Consider the following 18,922-nt stretch of genomic DNA (forward strand, 5'->3'; position numbering starts at 1 on the left):
GTCCACCAGTGTGGAAAATTGTCTTCGGCTCATCAAAACAGTTAAAGGCCAGACTGTTTGCTAGGAGTGTAATGGTACGAGTATTTGTCCTTAACTGGTCAGAACAGGATTTGATACATGACTTGTCTCTGCCTATTATAATCCTATGACCTGTTAAAAGTCTATATACACAATGGATCAATGGAATGACTTCTTGTAGTGCTAAAGGGGTCACTCGTAAGGACAAACCCACAGGGAAATACTGTACAACTATGCGGCTCTACAGGGCCTTTTAGCTCTTTTAGCTAGTTGTTTTGGTTGTGCAACATGCAGATTCTGCTTTTAGTCCACTTCCAGCAACCACAATTACTGTTCTCAGCAAAAAAGCTCTGATAATCCAACTGTATGCTACCTGCCCAGCACCTAACAGCAGGTTAACACAATTAGCAACTGGATTGTGTACATAGTGGAGCATCTATAGTGAGCTAAAGATCAAGATATTTTTCTCTGGTGGACAACAAAATAGAATTAAAGGGAGGCTAAATATTTGTGAGGTGCCCAGAAACATCACTCCAGTGGAATAATAATGTACTGTAGGCAATTGTTTGCTAATATGTTAGATAGAATTTATGAAGCGATAACGTTAATAAGGTATCAGTTGTTGACTGTTAGGTAAACCATCCTGATCAGATTAGCCTAGCTCAATGAGATAGCAGTGTCTGTATGGCAAATGCAAAAAAGGAAGCCAGAACTGTTTTTTTGTATAGATCCCCTGTTTGGGAGCATCAGATTTCTTGTCAGGTAACAGTAAGTCAGGAATCAGCGACATCAAACACTTTACTCACTGGTGACAGCAAATTAATTGACTATGTATTACCAGTGGTAGGCAGAGTCTGCCTGGCAGACTAGCAGTCCTTCACCTCAGTAAGTGTTCAAGCACTGAAACAACAACCTACATCAAAGGAGTGCTGTATGTGACTCAGTCAGACTCAGAAAATGTAGCATTTAAGCATAACACTCAGAGTGCTTGAGCACATAGTTTTATAGTCGGATTGGACCAATGCAGATATGTTGTCCCTGTTTTGTTTTTAGATTACTTCTGACCATAACCAAATGTTGGAGTACCTTTGCTGAGACACTGCTTAGTGATATTTTTTTAAATAAAGAAATTCAATCATTTGTTTTCCCCCGCTGTACCAAAAACATACAGACTCACGACCCCAAAACCACATCAAAGTCTGAATTTTGTGGACCATTACAGCCCTACTAATCTCTGCAGGCCTAGTCTAATATTGCCTTTATGAGCAGTGAAAAACAATTTACACTCATGTAGATTTAAAATCATTAAGTCTAAAACCAGCACACTAACCCTTGTTCCGATCATAGATTCTCACATTGTGCTATCTGTCTGTGAGAAGGTGCAGACAGAAGTTGCCCTAGGAAATCAACGTAATCACACACAAATGGTGCATAGCTGTGTCCAATTTCACACGTATTTTCGCTGCTTACGGCTACTCTGCCCTGACCTCTGACCCTTCAGCAACCAGACACTAGCTGTTGTGGTACAGTTCTATGGCAAGAACACTCCAACCAAATCAAAAGCAGATACTGTCTTTTAACAAATCATAAGCAATGAAATTCAACTTTATGAGAAACACACGAGGAAAAAAGTTATTAACTGAAGAACTGATTACACAATACTGTTATGGTTACAGTTGTGCCTTTAGATTGTTGTATTTCCTGAATTGAATGGTTTCAAAGTATTTGACTGAAAAACACCCATAAATCATAAAACTCAATCTCAGACTTCCCAAAAGCAAGCCAGAGAGATTATGAGAAGAGTGTGTGAAAGCAAAGGGAAAAGCCCTACATGTATTTTTTTAAATTCTCTCCTTCTTCCCTTTTACCGCTCTTTGCACAGAAAAAGAAAAGAAAAAGGTCACAACAAATAAAGGGAAAGCAGAACGAGGGGTAAACAAACTCAGTACCGGTGAAACTGCCACTTGTTAAAAGAGCTTAAGATGGCAAATTAGTTTTGGGGTCAGACCCTGACAAAGTTCTATTGTCCGCCATGACACCGGTTCGTCATGCCTCTGCAGAGAAAATCAAATAAAACAATAGCAGCGTAACAGGAAAGATCAGTCGATGTTTTACTAAATCCTCGTGATGGCCATTGTAGGGGTCATGGATGGGTAACCATGAGAGTGTTTAGTAAAGGAAATGACTCAGAGAGACGTCCAACTGTGTGCTGCTCACACAAGTTCTTAGTTATCACACTTACATGGGCAGTAGAAAAATAGGTTTCAACTTCAAGGAGAAAATAGATGGTTTTAATAAATACTTTCTCTGAAATTGCTTTCGTGCTTTTGTTTTGCAACCCAAATTTTAACGTCATACCACTACACAGCAACCAAGAGAATGAAATGAAAAAAAAAAAAGAAAAAAAAAAGGAAAATGACAGTAACAGTATCAAAAAGCCTTTTCATGGAGAACTGGTGCATTTAGTGAATGACAACTAATCATTTACTGATCACAACTCAACCAAAAATGACTTTGGAGCTGTTCATTGCAACCTGAGGAGCTGCCAGCTGCACATTAAAGTCACCACTGTTTTCAAGTTCAGGATGATTAATGTTCAAAGCGGCTGCCTGGCTAAGCAAGAATACCTGTTCAATTCTTAAAATCAAACTTAGCTTCAAGCCTGCATTTGCCCACTCCAGTGTCCTCACTCACACACAGAAGCATACATACACCTCTGTCTGTTACTCATGCACCCCTTAACCTACCCTCCCCCCACACACACACACACACACTCATACACAGTCTACTGTTCCTCTGCCCTTACTGTGTGCATGTCCAGTGGCAGGCCCGAGTCTGTAATTGCTGCCTCTGTGGCGTGGACAGACAGGCGGACTGGGGATTGGAGATGACACGCACCCATTATTAGTGGACCAAGTGCTGTTTTTGCAATTACCGAGGGTTTGGCTGAGCACACTGAATCAGACTCTGGGATTCTCTATTCAGGAGCCGTTTCAACTCCAACTGGCTGCACAGCTTCTGTTGGCCCCGGCCTAAACGGCGCTGGGCTGGGCCTCTAGCCTGAAAAATCGGTTCTGATGGTGTTTGGAAAGGAGAAGTGAGCCAGGTCTTCACTTTTTGAAACGTCAGAATCGAGAGTCCTGCAATACTGATGTTTCTATTGCAGAGGCAGCACCCGAGTGGCCGAGACAGGCAAGATGGACAAAGTGGCGATAAAGGCAGCCTGGATGTGGTAAGGCTGAGTGTGGAGGCAGAGCAGAGAGGAAGAGGGATAAACTGATCATCTTCACCCTACATCACATCTCTGTAAGGTGCAACACAGAGTGCTCTAGCATCATCAATTTAAAGCCACTACAGTTTGAGGGTCCTGCATATGTGGCAATGGTAACACTGGGGGACAAAATTCAGTCGCCCTAACGCTGGTGTTGCTAAATTACATTTTACAGAATTTGCGTGACCTTTTGAGAAAATACAAGATAGCATATGCTGTTAGATTAAGATATTTTTGTGCTTGATTTTCATGTGGCGATTAAAAGATAAAGAAGTCCAGACATAGTACTTCCTCTCAGGTGGTCAAGTTCCCACCTCAACTGATTCTGATAACCTCTCAACTCTGAAAAATGATCTGACTGTTAACATTTTACATAGAAAATGCAGGAAACTATCCTGTATATTGCCTATCTGGGAGTAAGAACATAACTACCACACATCTCAGCACATCACTCCCTTTTTCTTTCAGAGCAGTGGTCTATCTTCCTGCATGAACTAAACGGACTACAAAAGTCAGGACGGCAAGTGTGATCTTTAAATACACTGAAAGTTATGACAAGTTGCTCGAGGTGTCACAAAAAGTATGCAGTAAGGAACTGTACAGTCATCACACATACTGTCCATGTATGTATTCTCAGGTAGAGTTCCCAGGAAGTCTAGACATACATATTAGTTCTGCCCAGCAGGTCAGTAAGAGGGGGGGCTGACTCGGAGCCAGCCAGCCGCTCAGGCATGAGGAGGGTTTGAACCTAGCTGAGTCTATACAGCCCGGTGCTGGGGCTAGGGTTGTGGTTGTTGTGCCGGCAGCCAGTGGCTGCTGCGTACCTGCAATCTCCCTGATGATAATGCAACATGGCAGCCCCGAGGGCAGAGCCCATACAACTTTCTCAGCCCTCTCCGCGTAATTGGTGACCCCTGAACCTACCCTTCGCATAAAGGGAGGGAAGGAGGGGAGACAAGGGGAGGAGGGAACACAGGACAAGGGATAGTCAACAGAGACACTGGAAAGGAGAGACAGGGTCATAAAGAGGAAAGGGAAGACAGAAGGCAGCAGAAAGAGAAAAATCAAGGAGACGCAAGCTAGGAGGAAAAGGTTAATCTCTTTTACTGTTGATAGTCTGAAAGTTCAACAGACACAGAAAAAAGTCTGCAGCCCAGTTGTGTCTATCACACTTTGAGGGCAAATGGGGAGAACCTTCACCTCCAGTCTGTCTTCTACCTCCACACTCTATAAGCTCATTCTGAAAGTCTAAAGTATAAACTGCAATTAACATTGATAGTAAATCAGTAAAATCTAATATTTTACATTAGCAAGACTGTTAAAGATAATATCTGCGTACAACTAAACGGTTTTCCTAAATACATTTTGGAGAAAACGTAATTCCTTACTGATTTATGTTCACTGACAACATTTATTTATAGTCCAGCAATGGTTAAAATCTGACGTACACACAGAGGTCATATGATCGTGGTCAGGGTGGATGCTGTGTGTACAAAGCGTAGGACTTTGACACAAGAGACCAGGTTTTGTATTATGTGTTTGGTTCAGGGAAATGAAACACTTTGGTCATGGTAACTAATATGACATGAATGCAGCATTAGGCAACACAAGGCTCTTGGTAAAGACTGCCGAAAAATTGTGGTTTGAATAAATATTGATTTAAGTACTGACTGCTACAAGTCAGCACTGAATTTCTCTGTATTTGAGCAAGACCACAATCATTCCCTAACCTTAACCAAGTGCTTTGAGTCACCTAATGCTGCAATCATGTCATATCAGCCTTATCATAATTACCAGTATCAGTACCAGTCATAATTTCTACGGGAAAAATTAAAAAGTGAACAAATATGGATGCCTGACATCGGCCAAGATCTTCACATCAAGGTAATTAAAACCAAATTTAGCACCACATACCATTTTTAAGCCTTTCACAACCAACTTCGTAACCACACAACCATCTTAAGTAGTTCGGTAACATGAACTCTCCCATCTTTATCATCCAACCCACATGGCATGAATCCAGCATAAACATAAAAATATCCATCATGATTTAGTTGCAACAAGTTGATATTGTCGGGAAAAAAAATAAAAACCAGTGTCAGTAAAAGTTTTGCAGATACACTCATGAAGGACATTTCCTCATTATGTTGATAAAAAACTATAATCCAGGCAGCATTGCATTTCCTTAAAACAAATTTGCTGTTGTATATAAATGTAATTTTTTGGAGCCAGTTCAACAGTAGATACATGAAAAACAAAAGCAAACAACATAACAAAATGTGATTCCTTCTGAATCAATGCCTAATGCTCACCTAGCATTTACATGCGTGGCAGTAGCAACATTGCATTGAGAGATGGGTAAGAAAAGATATATAGTATGTAGGGTATGTAGGGACCATAGTATTGAAAGAGGCTGTCAGTTTAAAACATAAGCTTGCTCTTTAAAGCAACAATTAAAGTGCCACCACATATTTCAATTTGCAGCACAGCCATATGGTACTGTGAAGTTCTTTGTCCTTAGAGCTTTTTATGAAGCTATCTAATCTTCATCCGAGGTGCTCTATGTTCCCCATCTCTATCTTTATCTGTGGGCAGTACATATTAGTCTGTTCCACTGCATTCATCGCTCCGACCCTGTCTGTGTGGGTTTTTCTATGCAGTATGAATCCATTTGTCTCCACTGACGGAAAATAATTGCAAAGCAAACAAATCATCTCTGCCACATTGAGCAGGCCTCTACTCCTGGGGCATAACAGCTAGATAGCTACAGGAATGAAAGACAGACCGACAGAGAGAGAAAGGAGGGAGAGGAAAAGAGAAGGATGGAGGAAGTTCAGAGCAAAGTGGTTTTGCATTTGCATTATATATGCAGAGTGTTAAAAAGTGTTATGTTAGAGAAACTGATGCAGTCAGATTGAAAGTGACTACATGGTGCATTGGGGAGGCCAGAGAAAGAGAGAGAGAGAGAGAGAGAGAGAGAGAGAGAGAGAGAGAGAGAGAGAGAGGCAGAGACCTCAGTGGAAGTCTGCCAGATGGAAACTCACTCCAGGAACATAAGGAGGAGACATCTGGGAACACGCTGCCTTGGAAAGAAGATAATTATAGCAGGATTCAAAAATGGCGTTTTCAAAAAGAAAACATACAAATGCTACATAACTGTTCATGTTGTTCATTGTTGTATTAACAGCAGGGTTCACTGATGAGGAAATAAAAACACTTTGGAAATAGAACTGTTGCTTTTCTATGTATCAAAACTTCTTTACCAGTTAGTTAAGTTTTATTTATTTAGTAGGTCTCATTGAGGTCAGTCATGTGTATTAGAGATAGTAGAGAATAACAAGTCCATGTGAAGGCTACAATCAGAAATAAGGCCCCAAACATCTGATGTTCTTGTTCTGTTGCTTACAGGAGGACATGTATTTCTTTTTCCTTCTAATGGGTTACAATTATAACTACAATTTGCAATCCAGTCACTTTCAAACTTCTCTATCAGACTGACATATGCTTTGATTGCTGAGAAGATGTTTAACTATACTGAATTCCAACTAACAACCCTGAAATTCTTTTCATTTAAGAATAAAATAAAAATCATAAAAAGTCCAAATTCACTGCTGTATTTGTAACACTTTTGGTTCTTCTGCAAGCGTCAAGGAAACTAAGGGCTCCAAAAAGTTGCATAGATAACAGTGCAGAGACATTATGCTAAACTGACAAATGGGACTCCACATTTTCAGTGAGACAATAAAGATTTTTGTCTTTAGAAGACTTTATATCACAGTGACCGCTGCGTGTTTATCAAAACCATTCTGTGAAAACACTACCGCACATCCCTCGGGAAAACTTTGCCTTCCACTCTGCCCAAAGTTATGTTCACATTAATGTACAAGAAAAGTCGGCCATTGTGACAAACTTCTTGCTGGCTCTAGTCCTGCCTGCACCGTCTCTGCCAAAAACAGTACCGTGCATGTGACTGTGCAGCGAGCAGTCTAAAGTGGGAGTATTACCTCTTGATAAAATTGGGTCAGTCTTGCGAGATCCGACATTACTCAATGTCAGAACTTCAACCTCTATAACAATATCATGAAGGCATACAGACAGCATGCAAAAAATGCATGGTTTATATGTGTTATAAAATGCTGTGTCATAACAAATCATAAGCAGCAGCAGTTTGAATGGACATTATTTGACTGAGTACAGGTGGGCCTAAATTAATAAGCAGTTGCACACAACCCACCACTGTCATTAAGTTTTATTTTGGTTGTCTCTGCTACTAGAAGTATGCAATAGTGCACCCTAATAGAGAAAAGGTCTCCATTATAAAATTATTGTAATTAGTAATTAAAATCACTGTGTTGTGTGCATGCAATACCTTGCTCTGGAGTTTGGTAGTAAGGAACAGGTACTGTAGAAACAGACGTATCCACGGCTGCATGTTCCACATGTGTGTATTCAGACTTCCACTCCCCTAAGAAAATGTAAAAAGGTTTTAGATTAGCAGTAAAACTGTGTGTTTCTACTTTATATCAAGGGACAAATCAAAACTTCTCTATCTGACTGACATACGCTTTGATTGCTGAGAAGACATTCAACTATACTGTGTGTTTCTACTTTATATCAAATGACAAATCAGAAGATTACAAAGAGACCTTAAACACTTCCAGCATGACGTTTCATAGCATTGTTGTTCAAACAGCAAAGACTCTCACAGTTTGGTTTTCATACTGATGTACTAATATAAGATCCACAGGGACACTACAGTGGCTTGAGTCTAGTATGAACCTTTCAATTATTACACAGCTAGTTTACACCCAGCATTGCAGGATGTATTTGGAACCTTATGACCTCCAATATGGAACTTAAATTAATACTCTTAAAACTTTAATATCTGACAATTATTGCTGTGGCTTTTACTGTTGCATTCAATTTAATTCACTATACATGGCCCTATAATGAGGATACTTCCCCACCTACTGCAGGCTCATCGTTTTAAAACCTGCTCTCTTACATCTCACCAGTCAATAATGACTTCAGCTTCCTTGTCAACTGCATAAATTGCACCATATAGTATTACTGTCTAGGCCTCCATCTAGTGCTGCTAATTATGGGATAGATTATGGATATGAATTGTGCTCTGGCTTAATACACTTGCATACATCAGTTCAAACACAGGTCAGCGTGCTTTAGAAGCAGATAGCAGATGGACTGTGAGGTTAGCAGAGGTTGCACGCGATCCAGTCCACAGCAGATATTATTGATAGACTGCTGTGCATCCTCTGCTCCAGCTGTGACAATTGGGTAAGCTGTAGTATGCAGGTGGTGCAGATGGATTATGCTGGATAGACCTAAATAAACAGACGCTATGCAGACTACAGTGCAATGATGGATTAATGCTAGATCATGATTTTAAATATATTTGTAGTTGTAAGCATGGTCACTTATTTGCATGTTTTATAATTTGGTCTGTATAAAGTGTCCCTAATGCCGTATGTGCATGGATTGACTCAGGTATTTGGTGCAATTGCTCGGCCCAGGCAAACCTATAACAGGATTTAGGAATGTAGCAAGAGACCGCTCATTTAATCGCTTAAATTATTGCTAGTAAGGGGGATTAAAGGGTCAGTTCAACCAAACCACAAAAAGACATTTTCCCATGCAGACAGTTTTGGTTGTATTTGCTTGAGTTTACCAGTCTCTGAGACTTCTGTTGCCAGTCCAACATAATAAAGGTGAATGGAATTCTGTGTGAGCTGCTCAAAGCAAAAAAAAAAAAACACTTTAAAAATTCATTGGCAACATCACTTTCTAGAAACTGTATCCTTGTTACTCTGGATTATCCACAGACTTTGCTATTATTTGTTTGGTAGATATAGTTACAGTGAAAACAGTTGATAGTGAGGTGAGATAATATGTTTTTTATTTTGTTCTGGAGGGGTTTTTTTTTTTGCAATGAATTACCACACCAAGTTCCTAATTTTATGGCAGAGAGCTGCTCAGCTTGGGTCCCAATTACCATTTTGATGGCCAGAAACGAGGGAATTGAGTTGCAAACATTTAAAACATTTTGTAAGCTTATCTACAACACAGAAACACATGACACCTTTTTGGTCAGCAATGACTGAAAAGAGTGTAAATGTATTGTAGTAGCACTGTTCCACAAACTCATAAATTCTTGCCACATAGCTGCACAATCATTTGTAATTAAATTAAACTTCATATTTTTCATCTGAAACATACAAATTGTCACCCTAGACGTGATTGGACGCAAGTAAGCAAAACCATGTAGAAAACCTTAAAATTCAAAGGGTTGTTAGAGTAAGATTTCTGTGAAAACATGTTGGCCTGTTGCGAGGATCACTGCCATGAAATTGACCTTAAAATTTCCTTAATGGACCTTTTCTCACTGTGCACACAGGTGTAACTAATCACACTCTAGTAATGGTTGTGTGCCAGTTCCAGGGTCCAGGTATTTAACACGCTGACTCATTGGCATAACTTACTGGCACACAAATGAAACTGAGCCACCATTAACGCTATTAGTTACACCTTTGCCTTTCCTAATATGAAAGATGAGCTGCTGTGAAAAAGCTGTATTGGTTATCACTGTTGTGTGTATGATTTTACATCAATTGATTCAACGAAGGTAGAGAAGAAGTTGACCAGCAGGTATATAAGCAAAATGTGAGACAACTGCCAAATAGTGATTCACACATATGTGCTGCTACAAGTTTGTAAGACACCTGCAAAATTACGTTGAATGAGTATAAAGTGAAGACCAATGCTCACTCTACATAACATTTCTCAAAACATCAACTTACAGCTCCTGGTTGCGCACTGGAAACACTGGTTTTGCTTATCGGTACCGTTTGGTCCCGTGAAGGCCTTCTGGTCCTGTGGTCTGTCCTAACTAACCAGGTGTAGCTGGCACTCATTTTGAATGGCAGACATGATGACAGGTGAATAGCTAAGTGGTAAGAGATAGACAGCTGTCCCCCTGCTCTAAGAAAATAGGCCTGCTAAAGTTTGATATACTGTCAGACTGTTTTTATAACTTTTACTTGTGTGACAGAGTGACGTTAGTCTACCTTAGAGTCGATAACTGATGGATGTGTGTCAGTCATCTGTCTAATGTTAGCTGGCACTCAGCTTGTATTTGGTTCCTCAAACACAAAAGCTAAATTTAGCCTTCTTCTTCCGTTACAAAAGTTTGTTGAGCCGTTAACTACAGTTACAGTAATTTAAAAGCAACTTTCTCCCTTGTTAGTCTGTTAGCAAAACAACTCCGTTGTTAAGAAAAAACAACTGACAATCACACCGGTCATCCATTAAAGGCGCAAGGATACAAGTCGCCTGTGCACTATTTCATAAAAAGAAAAAAGTGTTCTTCCGCAAGATGGCTGCGAAAATATTAAAAATATAAGAGAGGCTAGCAGCAGCAACTACCTTTCCAATGACTTTAAAGAAGTATACCGACCTTTCACCTGAGATTTAAGTCTTGCATAGACTGTAAAATCAACTTTTAGTAAGCAAACCCATCCTCACTGGTGGCGTGTGTGAAAAAGATATGTATAAGTTAGTGAATGTGTTTATGAAGAAATAGGCCTTTATAAATTCCCAAATGACTGAAGGGTACAAATTCCCTTTATTATATATTACTGAGATTCATCACTGACTTTAATGAAGTTGGCATACTGTCTGCTATTACATGTTCTCTGGTGTCCTCTGGTGATCAAAGGCCACAACAGCATCTCAAGATGTAAAACAAGTAGGGTTTATTTTCATCTCTAAAAATATTACTTAAACATTTCAAGAAATAAAAAATGGACGAAGATATGCCAGAAATATTTAATATTTATTTCCTCATACTTGTGAAAAACAAAACAAAGCAAGAATTTCTACTGTCTACAATTGGCACAGTAATGCTGCTAATCCAAGCTTAAATGTGGTGCTCAATATGAGATGCTGTTACATGTCCAGAACTTTTTGACGGTATCACTTGTGCTTTATATAATGTAGGAAATGTGGATAAAACAGATAAGGAAATCACATTGTAAAGACAAAAATAGTCAAATCTGCATTCATTTCGTTACCCAACTCATTTTTTAAAGTGTGCACAAAGACATTTTATGCAGCTGCCGTCACACGTGAAATTGTCATCTGTAATCACAATATTCAAATAAGTGCATGCCTTTAGTTTTGACTGTGAACAACTTTTAAAACAACAAGGCACCCATAACTCATCCACTTTCCAGTTTTCCCAGATTTTTTTTTTTTTTTTTAACTTAAAACAGGTCAAATGCAGCTGCAAAGCAATATTGGCCAAAAACTCCACTTACAGGCTGGAATTAAATGTGTTGCCCGGGGGAAATAAAGCCTATTCACATCTGCACTGAAACCTATTTAGGTACTGTGGATTTCAGTGTCACAGCTCCTGCTACAAAGTGCAGGTCTGATAGCACCAGTGGAACTGGATGCAGGACCGTCATCACCAATCTCCCTCTGCAGTGGTATGACGGGATCTTTATTGTCCTCAAATGCGTCTAGACAGTTCGCAACAGCCAATTTGGAGGTGAGATACCAGACTGGGAGAAGTAGTTCCACCACCACGGTTTCTCCTCCCGCTCTATCCCTCCCTCACTGACGACTGGATCACCGTAGCGCTCAAACTGGTTGTAGGGGTCGAAACGATCCCATGTGTCTATTGTGGGGAAGAGGTGGTCATCAAAATCGGGCTCCACAGGAACCTGAATGCAGGAAGAGGGTGAAGGTGGAGAGTAGAGACAATGAATTAATGACCGGACCTGGCCTTGAAGTAAGATTTTAAAAAATATGCCACATTTGTTGAAAAGGATCGTGAAGAAAAATTTCCAAACCCTCTCCAATTCAAAGTCGACACGTCCAGCCTTGTTCATGTGGTAAGGCAGATGAACCCTCTTGCTGACCCTGGAGTAACCTTTGGCTGTGGCTGTCAGGATGTGAGTGCCAGGGTTCAGCAGCCGCCAGTAGTCTCCATCTTCAGCTGGAGGGAGAACAGAGAAAGGGGAACAGAGTGATGATGTAAACATGCCGGACAGGCAGTCGAACAAATCAAAGAAAGGGAAGGAATAGCAAAAGGCAACAATATATATATGTATATGCCCAGAGCTACACCATAACACCAAATTCCTGAAGGCTACAGTGAACAGCAATACAATTTTAACTCATCTATCAGACATTAAATCAAGCAGATAAAAAAATCTTTCAAGTCAAGGCAATTGGAGAATATTTGATCTGTGTGATTTACCTGTGGTGACATCTCTTCTAATCCCCCTAACAGAGACGGTGGCACCTTTTATCCCATTGCCATCAACATCTTTAACTACTCCCTTTATCCCTCGATGGACCTGTTCAGGGAGCACAGTGACAAGCCGTATTATTTCCCTGTCTACCTACATGCACTGGCTACAGTTCCCTTGACAGCTACCTACTTATTATTAATATCGGTTTTATCATTTCTGTCAAGTCTTGTCCTTGAAACCTGCTCGCTACAAGTGTTCTATCCATAAATTTGTCTTCCGAAGTGACTTTAATTCAACACTTTCATTGTCAGTTATTCACCCTTCTGTTAGCAGCTGAAATGAATACAGCACTGTTAAAATATCAAACAGGTCATTTTTCACAATTAGGAGAATACCAGACACGTACAGACTCTAGAAAGGTGAGCAAAGCCTCCTTGTTATTCTTCCATTCAGGGTAAAGCTCAGACTCTGACGGGAATTTGTCACAGCCGAGCTCCACGGTGATCTCCAGACAGTTAGTGTGCAAGTAGTTGAAGTCTGACATACCTGCGAAGGAAAAACGTATATATATATTATATATATAATATATATGAGACATGTGTAAAAGTAAATAAGGTTAAAAAAAAACTTCCATACTGTAATTACATTTAAAAACTAACAAGACCCATGTGTGTAGCTTTTTTTGCAATGTTAATCCAGGTACCTATCCAAACCATCAGTGTTTGGATTTCTATAATGTCTCATTGTATGAGTAGTTTGAAAGTGTTTTATCTCACCACCAGCAAAACTGTACCACAGAGCCCCATTGATGATGCCCCTGGTTCGGTAAAAGGAGGCTCCACACCGCTCTGTGTCATTGTTTGACATGGTAGCGTGAGCGTCTGCATAGGTACGAGCCAGCTGCTTTAAGACCTGAGCATGGGAAGATTTTTGAGTTGGGCGAATTGTGAGTGAGGGGAATGTCAGTTCACCTGTTACAGTACATACTGTATCTGTATATCTGTCCTTTTGTTGAACCAAAATATTTCAGCAACCTGTATGTCCACCTCTGTCCTCCATCCTTACTTGTTCATCTGGAGTGGGTGAGAACATCCTCTCCTCGTGCGGGTGTCTAGAAAAGTCAAAGGGATAGGAGACCACCAGCTCCCCTCCGTGGAGGCTGGCAGACTGAACGAAAGGCAGTGACCTGATCCACTTCATCACTGCATAGGTCTCTGGTGCCACCTACAGCCCAAAACAAGGTAATGAGTGTGGGTTTCTAGAGGCCCTATATCATCTTCTTCCTACTCTTGGCCCAAATGTTGTCATGTTGTCATGTTTTAGCAAAAATATCATGCTCTTGGGATGTACTGTGTATCTAGTGCAGATAAGGTAATTAATAACTAACGTCCTTTTACCTTCCCGAACCAGTAGGCGTCAGGGATTGGGATGTGGTCAATGCGGTAGTGCCTGCTGCGGCGGTTCCGGTAGAAGATGGAGGTGAGGTCGGGAAAGTTGCGGTTTAGGTCGATGTTCTGGGCATTTGTCCGACCATTGGTCCAACCATTCAACAAGTGACCCTGAAATATTTAGGTTCAAACAACTAGGATCATCAGAAAGTCTTAAATTGTGTGGATTGATGATGACAATGAGGATGATGTGTAGACATAAGTAGGAGCAGTGGTTAAGTGAAGGAAATACTGAGCAAATGATATGAATATTAGTCAGGAGCACAAGAAGGAGCATGTTAGACTATATTAGTTAATTCTATTGTTAACATGTAGACAAGACCATATATCCGCCAGGAGAAAAAATAGCGAATGGAGTGAAGAGGAAACCATTGTTAATTATAACTTTAACATTATAATAATACATAAAATTATCAGTTTATTAGTGCATTCAAAGGGTAGATTTTCTGCTAACATTAGTTTGGTCAACATTATCTCTTTGACATTTGATAGTACAAAAGGCACAGTGTGCTGTACAATTTCATTAATGCCTGAACCATTTATGTAATACAACCCAGGAAGTTCAGTTTAGTTGTGTAATATGACAAAATTATACCACAGATTATATTTTAGACTGCACAATGCATACATGGACAATGATGATCTTCATACACATGGTCAGTCCATAGCCTATATGCATGCAGAGCTTGGCAGACACACAGTAATAAGGCTTTAGGCATTAGTGAATAAATATACAACTTTTGACCAAAGGCTGTATCAGTATTGTTATGATGAGCATTAAAAGGTTCAAGAGATGCCGCTGTAGAAGTCCCACTTTCTCATACAGATTACATTTCTGACAGATTATTGGTCTCAGTTGTTTGGAAATTGTACAAAATTATAATGTAAAGTGAAACAGAGCGGGGACACTTCTACAATTGCAAAAGTATAATGAAGTGATGATTAGTGTTGAATTCTCTGGTTAGTAAAAGTAGAGTGGACAGAGTGGTTTTCCCACTGCCAGCTATGGTTATATATAAATGAATATTTTTAGGTTTTAAATATTTATTTTGCATATGTACAGGCTCATTAAGATGTCCAAAAATGTTTTATGGTTGACTCAAATTTTGGCTGATTACTCTATCTGGTAGTGGAAGTGACCTGGACTAGTAAGATGATGTGGAAAGACAAGCAAGTAGGAGGTGGAAGGCTTGAGCACTTGGATTGCTTTCCTGAACCACTGATTACTGCTTGTTTTCTTTTGTAAATGACTATATTCATAACATAATTATTAAATTACCTATGTAATAATTATATCACATCAAGAGTACTGCACCAGTTACTAATGACATGCAGTACAATCTGCAGATATTATCCCTGATAGTCATAGTTTCTGAATCAGATCTTTATCTTTCAGCATGGTAAAAGCTAGCTGCTATATTTCAAAATGGTCATCATCTATGTTTACAAAACGTATTAGTACTTGGCATAAAGTTGCTCCATGCTGTACCATTTCACAAACATACAGCTTTAAAAACTTAAAAAAAGATATTAGAAAATCTCAAACTTCTTCAGATCAGCACCTCATTCCTCCCCCTCCACAGCGGACAGACAGTGGATAGTGGATTGAGAATGGATAATGGTGGTTTGTCTTTTTTGTACTGTTAACAATATTTACTTCGTGGTTGCTGAGCTCCGGGTCATTGTTATCCTCTACCTCTGAGGCAGCCAACTCATAGCCATCCGGGTTCATGGAGGCCAGAATATGGATGCGGGTGGTGTTGATGATGGTCTGAATTCGATGGTTCCCCAGCATGTACTCTGAGCACAGGTACTGGCTCAGGTAGATGAGCAGCTGGCGGCCCAGCACCTCGTTGCCATGCATGTTTCCCACTAGCTTGATTTCTGGCTCCACTAGGGTTTACAGACAGACACAAATATCATTAAAGCAGCATTATTTGATTTTTTAGTAACTAAGGCGCAGAAACAAACATTGACATATTATCACTTTATAAAGCTGTGGCAAAAGTGTTAGCAAACAATCACCTAACTCCACAGAAAAATATCTGGCTCTTCGGCTGCTAAATGCTACATTTCTTCACCAGGTAGTTGCTACCTGTGTCTTTTGGCTGTTTGGTGCTGGGTAGGTACCTGACAGTGGGTTTATCAGAGCTTTTTCAATGAAAATAGCTGCCTGCTGTGGCTGGAAATGAGGTTGAGGAAAGCAGTTAGTGTGAAACAAACAATAAAGTTGTGGCCATAAAAACAAAACATGAAGCTGAAAGATACTAAAAGGCTCTATAGAGGGTTTGTCACTACAAGAATATTATTGTTGTATTGTGCATAAGATGCCTATCAGTGTTACTATGGATGCTGACATTTGCAACTTGAATTTGGACTTTGTCTATGTGATCATGGTGCCTGGTGAAACTATGTGGTCACGGTGGTGATCATATTGAAAGAAAAATGAAAATGCACAACATCGTTTTAAGGTAGGGATTTTGAAATAAGAGAGCAGAAATGATGAACAGCAGAGACAGATAGATGCAGAATTAAGAGGAAAATATTACAAACAGAACATGAGTAAGAGGAATCAACAAAAAAAAAAGTAAACACAAAGCTGTAGATACCACAGTACTAACATTAACATGCAGCTTATTTACACAGCAGATCCTTACTCACATAGCTCATGTTGTCCAGGATTGTTGGTGAACTCGATTACCAGTAAATCTCTGCCTTCAGTGCTGCGTCCGATGCTGTAAACGTGAGATATATGGGAGCACTTGGCTGCTGTTCTCTTCAGTACGCTGTACATCTGAGCGTTGGTGGCGTAGGTGAACTGGATGATGGTACTGGGTTCTTCAGGAGAGAGGCTGGACAATGCTAGCTCCTGTCTGGCTGGAGGAGGGATACCAGGATTTAGGGAAGTGTTTCAAAGAGCGCTAGGTTTGCATCGGTCCAGTAAAACAGCTTGATCTTTACCTTTCAGCCCTGCTAGTGGGTCATAGCAGCCCTCTTGGTCGCTGGCAAAGAAGCGGTCACAGTCAAGGAAGTAGGGCCAGGCCATATCGATGGCCTCAAAGGCATGGATGCAGTCCTTTCGCAGGGCCTCGCATGTGCTGCGGCAGGGCCTGATCATCTTGTCGTCCTGGCAGGGCGAGGCGAGCACAGAGCAGCCCACGAGACGTATTTCAGGGGAGCACTCCCCGTTGAGTAGGCCATGGATGACGCTCAGGAGGAGGTATTCTGCCCCTGATTCAGCTTCCATACGACTCCGATGGCCAATGATGTTGGGGAATATTGTTCTGGAGCAGCAGTGTTTTAAAAGCAGGGTTTAAACATGAAGACCTACAATAAGCTGTCAAGAGCTTATTGAGGAATTTGAATTTAAAACAAAGACACAAACTGGTTTAAAAGAAGTATTTAGCTGATTGCCTTGTCCACATTAGTACCAACCTCTGAGACCCACCTAGAGTATTCCATATCATTACAGTAGCCCAGGTTCATCTCTGTGCAGGTAGCTGTGGGGAGAGGGAAGAGGTAGGAAAAAAGCTGAAAAGTTAAATAAGTGAGTAAAACAAAACTTCTTTGTGGTTTGTCTAGAAGAGTTTTTGGATCTCAGGTCAGCATTAGGCTTGTGCACAAAGATCTGTATCTCTCACATATTTAACTTCTTCCTTATTATGATCTCATAGAAAAACTACCAAGAGACCTGATGTAGCACACCTGGTGTTTCAAAATGGAAAAGTACAGGATGGTATTTTTGAAGCTCCATAAATCCTGCAGCCCTGCAGAATTAGCTGGAGTGCAGCAGCTGCGTTTCTGCCTATCTGGAGAGGAGGCCTGTTGCATCTTGCAGTAGCACTTGGTATTTCAGTTTCCTAGCCCCGAAGGTCAGGCCATGGCTTGAAAATTCAACTGAGCAAGTTGAACAGCCAGGTCCTGAGATAACAGTGGACAGCCGGGCCCTGAGATAACAGCATGGATACCTTTGACACCATTTAGACAGCTAGTGTAACTTTCTGTACCTGTGAGTCTGTTACTGTGTCATCATCACAGGTATGATTTATAATTGCAGGCACTTAAAATTGCACACAGTGAAATCAATCAGTCACCTACGTTTTTCTTCAAAGACGGTGTTGCTGCATCTTCCTGTGAGGAAAAAAACAAGCCAGACAACAGAGATAAAGAGGCATGAAAACAGCAGTGGGTCACAGATAAAAACGCTAGGAGGCGACATCTTCAAAAGCAGCGAGAGCCCACAGCAGGGGACTCTACTTTCTGTTATCACCGGTTATGGCAGATGATTTTAAGAAAAATAACAGATGTCCTTCAACATGATGTCATTGTCAGTTTTCTTGATATAGACTTATAGATAAACTCCAACTAGATATTAAGCAATAAAGCTTCCACACACTGGAGGATGTAGACTTAAATGCAAAAACACGTGGCTGATAAGCATGATAATCGATTATTTTAAGGTACGACATTTAAATCAGAGGCGCTCTTAATATATGATTATGATAAGTGTTATCTGCAGGTCTGCACATGGACTCTATCAGCTGTTTCTTGGTCATTCGTACGTGTCGTATCGCCATAGACTCTGTCTTTAGCTTCGTATGGCAGGCTACACACATTCACTGTACATGATTCAGTTGTTTAAAGTTTAAGTGTCCTTACCCAACAACTCGTCTCCTGGGTGACAAGTCTGCTGCGGAGCGCACCAACAACTTTTCGTCAACGAAAGAAACAGCACCAAAAGTCCTAAATGCATGTTTTTAGCGCAGTAGGCTGCTTGGCAACGGCAGTGCGTGATGTGGCAGTGAGTGTTTGAAGCTGCAACTTTTTCCGTTCTCTAGGCTGGATGATAATTACCACCCACAGCACGGAAACCTCCTTCCTTTGTCTGCGCCGAGCATCCCTGACCTGAA

General features: G+C 40.5%; 1 protein-coding gene across 5 annotated transcripts; it reads right to left on the reverse strand.

The window, feature by feature from the left end:
• Positions 1-11,119: 11,119 nt before the first annotated feature.
• Positions 11,120-18,853, reverse strand: cpz (carboxypeptidase Z). Of its 5 annotated transcripts, none has more exons than XM_044346316.1 (13): positions 18,672-18,853; positions 18,111-18,143; positions 17,461-17,512; positions 16,974-17,296; positions 16,674-16,889; positions 15,709-15,905; positions 13,962-14,123; positions 13,630-13,788; positions 13,341-13,476; positions 12,971-13,110; positions 12,570-12,669; positions 12,160-12,305; positions 11,120-12,030 (listed from the first exon to the last, which is right to left on the reverse strand). In XM_044346316.1, the coding sequence occupies exons 1-13, from the start codon at positions 18,763-18,765 to the stop codon at positions 11,827-11,829; spliced, it is 1,962 nt and encodes a 653-aa protein (XP_044202251.1). In that variant the 5' UTR covers positions 18,766-18,853; the 3' UTR covers positions 11,120-11,826. The 5 variants fall into 5 exon arrangements, with proteins under 5 accessions (XP_044202251.1, XP_044202250.1, XP_044202253.1 ...); XM_044346315.1 differs by having other exon boundaries at positions 15,670-15,905; XM_044346318.1 differs by having other exon boundaries at positions 15,670-15,905; positions 17,448-17,512; positions 18,672-18,730.
• Between the last annotated feature and the right edge of the window lie 69 nt (positions 18,854-18,922).

Source organism: Thunnus albacares, chromosome 3, assembly GCF_914725855.1.
Source record: "Thunnus albacares chromosome 3, fThuAlb1.1, whole genome shotgun sequence".
NCBI classification, from domain to species: Eukaryota; Metazoa; Chordata; class Actinopteri; order Scombriformes; family Scombridae; genus Thunnus; species Thunnus albacares.

What these genes read in the sequence shown, in the direction of transcription:
- cpz (XM_044346315.1), bottom strand. Translation starts at nt 18,765, where the DNA reads ATGCATTTAGGACTTTTGGTGCTGTTTCTTTCGTTGACGAAAAGTTGT. An exon ending in CGGAGCTCAGCAACCACGAA is followed by an intron (nt 14,124 to 15,669) that starts GTAAATATTGTT and finishes TAAATATTTCAG; the next exon opens with GGTCACTTGTTGAATGGTTG. An exon ending in TCGACTTTGAATTGGAGAGG is followed by an intron (nt 12,031 to 12,159) that starts GTTTGGAAATTT and finishes TCCTGCATTCAG; the next exon opens with GTTCCTGTGGAGCCCGATTT.